We start from the raw sequence: 6240 nt of genomic DNA, 5'->3' as shown, positions 1-6240 counted from the left end.
AGCGTAGGCCTACATCATTTTGTTTACTATTGGTTACTAGGTTACCAATACCACCGTCACTCGTTCAAAACAACTCGATGGAAACGCACCTAATTCGCATTTCGTTGTTTTTATTTTTTTGAGGATTTTTTAAAAGATTCACGTTTGGATGGAAACCCAGCTGTCTTTCATTTATACACAGACAACGCGAGCAGCATTTGATATTATGGACGTGACTTTCTGACAGGAATTCTCACCTCACCATGCAAAGGGAATTTTGGAAATATTTCAAATTGACAACTTAACAAGAATTTATGGGAAATATATGGAAATTTAGGGAAATGTATATGGGTATTTCCCAGAATTCAGGCCTATTTATGTCCACAGGGTGTAAAAACTAATTAAATCTAATAAATTTGAGCACCATTAAATAGTATAAACAAAAACACACCTAGACTTTTTTATTGCTGCTCTTACTAATAATTTTATCCCATTTTATTAGTGTTTTGTGGTACAATATCTGTGTTTTGGTGTTGTCCTTCACCAGAGTTTTCACATGTCGTGCCATATCTCAAACATTATTTATCACAATTTCAAATTAATAAAAATATATGCATATGAATTAAATGTTACTTGAACTAATAAACTACATGCACATATTAAGCATATATATGCATTTTGTACTTTATTTTGCTTAATTTCTACCTGTCATTACCAACACGCTCTGCATTAAAGGGCCTTTCCCAATGTTTTTCATCAAAAGTTTATTTGGTAGCCATGGTAACCTAATGACATAGTGGAGCACATGGATTTCAAGCTGCAAGCCTGATGCCTTGATGTCCAGAAAAGTAAGTAAATCTACTCTTTATTCTTTGTGTTGTGCATGTACACTTATGTGTCATTACCATATGTGTTGTATTTCTGTATTTTTAAACATTTTTGAAATATTTTTATCACTTTAATAGTTAAAATGGTGTACATTACATGTAAAAAACTTGCTTAGTCATCATCTTAGCTAGTAGGGCTAGTTTTTTGACAAAAATGTCATTACCAGCACAGTCATTACCAGCACCATACATAATTTTTGCCAATAAATTATGTATAAATTACAAAAGCATCCTTCAATTATACATTTCAATTCTGACAATGTTGGACAGTCTAAATGATCACTGTATTAAAAAGTTTTGATATATGGCATTCACTTAAAATAAGCTTATATTCCAAGCCAGGGTGGATTGATGAATTAGAAATGTAGATACGTAAATGACTATAATTCATCTTGCAAGTAAAAATCTCATTAGGTTCAAGATAAATTAGATTCCATGTGAAACCACAAAATGTTTTAAAAAGCACTGATTTATCATTTAAGTTTTATTTTTTACATATATTGGATGATGTGATGGTAAAGACATATTTACTTGACATAGTTAAGAAAATGGCAAACAAATCATAAATTCCCTTATCTTATGGTCTCAACCAAGCTCATTACGTCGCTCCTGACTGATAAATTGATGTATACCAATTCGTCAAATTTGGAATTTTAATTTTCAAAATTGCAGTAACCCAATTTGGAGAAATACCCATACATTTTTATCATATACAGACATAAATAAACATTTTGTTTGGTCATAAGCAGACCTGCATGCAAGGGAATACAATTTTTTTTAATTACCTCTTGACTAATTTAATTGTAAGTACAATTTTAATTGATTCTTTCATTGAGTAACACACAAACACACCTACATTTATGTTCCCTAGCTGTTATAGGCAACTCATTAAAAAAAAAACTCCCATGGGAAGTTTCCAGCCTTGAAAATTCCTGAAATTTTGCAAAAGTTGCTTTCTAGATTATATATAATGTTATGTTTGAACAGAAGGATGTGTTTGGATGTGCTTAAGTGTTTTTGTGAATGTGAAGAGGAAGTCAAAGTGGGCTTCAAAACCATAAAGATGTATTGTCAACGAATGCAGGAGGAGAACATCACCCAGGCCATTATTGTAGTCCAAACAGGCATGACACCCTCTGCTAAACAGGTAACACATACAATATGGACAATAAATCGACTGTTTGAGAATAAGATCAACCTTGATGTCATTGAAAACAAAGGGATTGGTTGTTATTGGTGTTTATATTCTGTTGAAGATATTTTGGGATTACCAAGTTTTCAGTTTTTTTACACAGACTCGGAGGATGAACTTCTTATAAAATCATAATTATGATAAGAATTTAAGATTTATGTTTTACAATAATTTTTGAATTCAAATTTCAAAATAAATGAGATTTTTGTTAATATTTTTATGTGTTAATGAAAAGCAAAACAGCAAAAACGCAACCATTCTCTAAATATTTTATTGAATATTTTTGGTTCAGCAAATATATTTACATTATATGTAAATATGAATATTGTGTTAAGTAAGCAGTCATACAGTCACAGGGTTGTTAATACAGTTACAGAACTAATATTCAACCCTCCTGCATCCGTGAAATGTACAGACAAGAAATGTTAACAGGTGAAATGATATCCCGATGACACTCAACAATCTCTTTCTTTCTAAACCACTAGTTGTGTATTAACCATTCAAACACCACACTGACCAGCAGTGTGAGACTCATAAACATTCACCACACATCAGTAAAGCGATTTCATTAGATCTCATCCAGTGCTAACATAAAACAAATATTTATACAAATTCTCTGAGCTTTTAATGTATCAAAAAAAAGATGGGGGTCTTTCTGCAAAAAACGTTTCATATTTACAATACAGTAAATCACCTTAAGACGTTATTAAATAATAAACGTATATTTTTGTTGTTCTTGTATGTGACATTCTTTGCAATATTACTTTATGTGTTGAAATGAACATCATTCTCTTTCTTTATAGACTAGTGCATTGAAATATTTTTCTGAGAATATAAACAGAAATATCCTCCATCATCAGCTACATTTCATCTCCCAAACACTCTACAGTATAATGTACTCAACATGTTGGTCTTATTCAGACATTTTAGTTGATGTAAAACCACGAAAACATAGAAAGTGTGTAAATGAATAAATAACACAGAGCTTCCTTTATAAAAACATAACCTTAAATATAAGTCAGATGGGTTTTGTAATGATTAAATGATGATAGGTAGAAGATAAATTTTTGGGGTGAACTGTCCCTTTCTTTCTGTCCTCAGTCTAATACGCATCTAATCTGATGTTACTTCTCAAACTTTTATTCATTCATTTATAGATATAAAATAAATGTCGAAGCCGATGATGTATTGGGCGGTGCTCCGACATATGGAGCAGATGGACTTTCTGCAACCCGAGTTCAAATCCCGCCTCGAGGTCCTTTGACGAAATCCCCGTATCCCTCTCTCCACCCTATACTTTCTTATCATCTCCTATACTGTTTATCTAATAATGGCAAAAATGGCCCAAAAGCATAAAAAATAGATATAAAATAAACAATCCTCTCTCTTCAAAGTCATGACACATTAAAGGGATAATTCACCAAAAAAATTAAGTTATTCATCCTCATGTTGTTTCTTTATTATTTATAAGAAGATATTTTGATAAATGATATTGGCTGTGCCTTTGACTTTCATAGTTGGAAAAACAAATACTATGGAAGTCAATGGATACCGTCAAAAATATCTTCTTCTGATAAATAATGGTAATAACAACATGAGGGTGAGTAAATAATGAGAGAACTTTTATTTTTGGTGAACTATCGTTTAAGCTCACTGATCTGAGAGCTGTTCAGGGTCTTCTGTATGATCTGACTGCGAGTCAGTACCGGTGGTCTGTTCTGGGATGGTCTCTGGTACGAATCCGCTCAGGTCCAGACTCGCTCTGGGACTCAGCTGGTCATCATCAGTGCTGGTCTCACTCTCTTGACTGAGCAGAGGGGGGCGCTGTGTTCCTCCTTCGATTAGTTCCTCTCCATCAGAGTCTGAATCTGGGCAACGCTCATGAGAACCTGAAGATCCCAGCGAGTCACCTGAGGAACATTCAGAAATCAAATACAATACTTGATAGGAGATAACAAATGTTACAATTTCTATAAAACTCATAATAATTTTCTTTTTATCTACAGTATATTGCATGTCTTTATTATAGTCTTTTTATTATATTAATAGTATCATAAGCCCTATTTGGATGGTAATTGTTTCTCATGGGGATGTAAGGTAGTCTGTGATTTTAATACTAACCAACATCTGTACCTGGGTTGCGTATGTGTGGGGCGTGTCTATCAAAAGAAGGTCCAGATTCTATTAGGGTAGGGGTGTGTTTGTTTAGGTGATTTCAAACGTCAACATTGGCTTTCAGAGATCATGCACCATGCCTTTAATAATATGTGCAGAAGAAGTGTCACATTGAGCATGTGCAGAAGAAGTGTCACACAGGGTTGTGTTTCCCAAAAGCATAGTTTGCCAACTAATATCGCACGTTCCGTCATTACTAACATACGTAGTTCAACGATTTGGTGTTTCATGAAACCATAGTTCAAACGAACATTCGCAAAATACATCGCAAAGTTGTGTGGCTGTCGAGCTGAGGTTAGAAGTGTAGTTCCTTGTTATTATGACATGTAGACTGGCATTGATTATGCTTTTGAACAAAATAAGCAAACATGAAGTGCCTTCTATATCCATCATTATAAATATGTACAGTCCATTTTACGAATTTTAGTTTGTAAACAGAATTAAAGCGCTGTTTTTGAAAAGTTTGCATGCATGGAGCCCTAAGGGGTTTATGACCCTGGGGAATCCCTGGGAGGAGTGATGTAAGAAGGTACTTGTGCATGAATAAAATATCTTAAAATAAAACAACAGAGAACTAAATCACGATAACAAAATCTTCCGATGCAATGTTCGAAATTTAAAGCAGTAATCTGGCATTAAATCGATTTGAACAGATTAATTAGTACTCCACCTATCACGTGACATCATCAACTATATTGTTGAACCAACATGGTTCAAAAGACGGATGTGCGACAAAGTTACTAAGTTTTCAGGAAATGGTCTTGACTAGGTAGTTAGTTTCTCCAACTATAGACCGTACTATGGTGGGTTGGCAACGAGATACATCATTGCTTTGGAAACGCACCCCAGGCCATTTCTCAAACAGAAGGCTGCTTCCTCCGGAGGTCGCATATGCAGGCTTCATACGTCATCAAGCCTGGTTTATATCAGTTAGCTAATTATTACATTCGCAAGGCATAAACATATTACAACAACTAAGGATCAACCAAGAATAATAGTAAACTTTAGAATTGTTAATATTTTGAAATAAGATGCTGTATGCAGTCTACAAATGTGCCCTCCGAAGGATGCAGCCTTCTGTTTGAGAAACAACCACTGAGCATGTGCAGAAGAAGTGTCACACTGAGCATGTGCAGAAGAAGTGTGACTCTGAGCATGTGCAGAAGAAGTGTCACACTGAGCATGAGCAGAAGAAGTGTCACACTGAGCATGTGCAGAAGAAGTGTCACACTGAGCATGTGCAGAAGAAGTGTCACACTGAGCATGAGCAGAAGAAGTGTCACGCTGAGCATGAGCAGAAGAAGTGTCACACTGAGCATGTGCAGAAGAAGTGTCCCATTGAGCATGTGCAGAAGTTTTATCTCACCACATTCTACATCTGGTCTGTTCTCTTCTTCATGAGATCCAGCCTCATGATCCTGCATGACGGAGAAATAAACAATAAGCTGTAAATAAAACCACACTAATCTCACTTATAGAAACCTACACACAGTGTTGTAATTGAGTCAAACTCAAGTTCAAGTAAAGACCAAAGATCAAGTGTCAAATCCGAGTCCAGATAAAGCTGGATTGGATTCGGTCTTGACATGGACTCGACAGTTGATCGCTGGTGTTGACCTTGACTCAGACTTTAGTACAACACTGTCTACACATTCTGAAAAGTAAGTCAAGTGACAAAGAAATGACAAAGTTTATTGGCTAGTCAAAATCAGACTTAGATAAAAACTCATGTCATAGGTAAAGCCAGATAAGACATTCTGATGAAGATAAATGTGTTTATAAGGGTGTTTTTTTACACCTAGTTCCTTTGAGCCCTCCAAACGCTCTCAGAGCAGTTCAGGGTGTATATTTAAACAAACCAAGTAATCTCAGACCCCCCTAAAAGGAACCAAAAGCGAACTGAACACTTCTGGAGGTGGTCTGAGTATGATTCACTTTTGGGTTCTTTTGTGGTTCGATTTCTTTTTGACATGTGAAATCAATGAGGTCCCGGTCCGTTTCGCGTGT

General features: G+C 35.2%; 1 protein-coding gene across 2 annotated transcripts in view; it reads right to left on the bottom strand.

Moving 5' to 3' along the window:
- Window positions 1–2313: 2313 nt before the first annotated feature.
- The window catches only part of LOC129443208 (rho GTPase-activating protein 45), a 33789-nt gene continuing 29862 nt past the window's right edge, over window positions 2314–6240 (bottom strand). For both annotated transcript variants that reach the window (XM_055203664.2, XM_055203665.2), the window contains exons 22-23: window positions 5600–5651; window positions 2314–3968 (exon numbers count right to left, since the gene is read on the bottom strand). In XM_055203664.2, coding sequence (XP_055059639.2) covers window positions 3709–3968; window positions 5600–5651 — 312 coding nt within the window. In that variant the 3' untranslated portion in view covers window positions 2314–3708. The remainder of the gene's footprint in view (window positions 3969–5599; window positions 5652–6240) is intronic.

The sequence above is a fragment of the Misgurnus anguillicaudatus genome, unplaced genomic scaffold (genome assembly GCF_027580225.2).
Source record: "Misgurnus anguillicaudatus unplaced genomic scaffold, ASM2758022v2 HiC_scaffold_26, whole genome shotgun sequence".
NCBI classification, from domain to species: Eukaryota; Metazoa; Chordata; class Actinopteri; order Cypriniformes; family Cobitidae; genus Misgurnus; species Misgurnus anguillicaudatus.
This window is presented reverse-complemented; position numbering and strand designations above follow the sequence as displayed.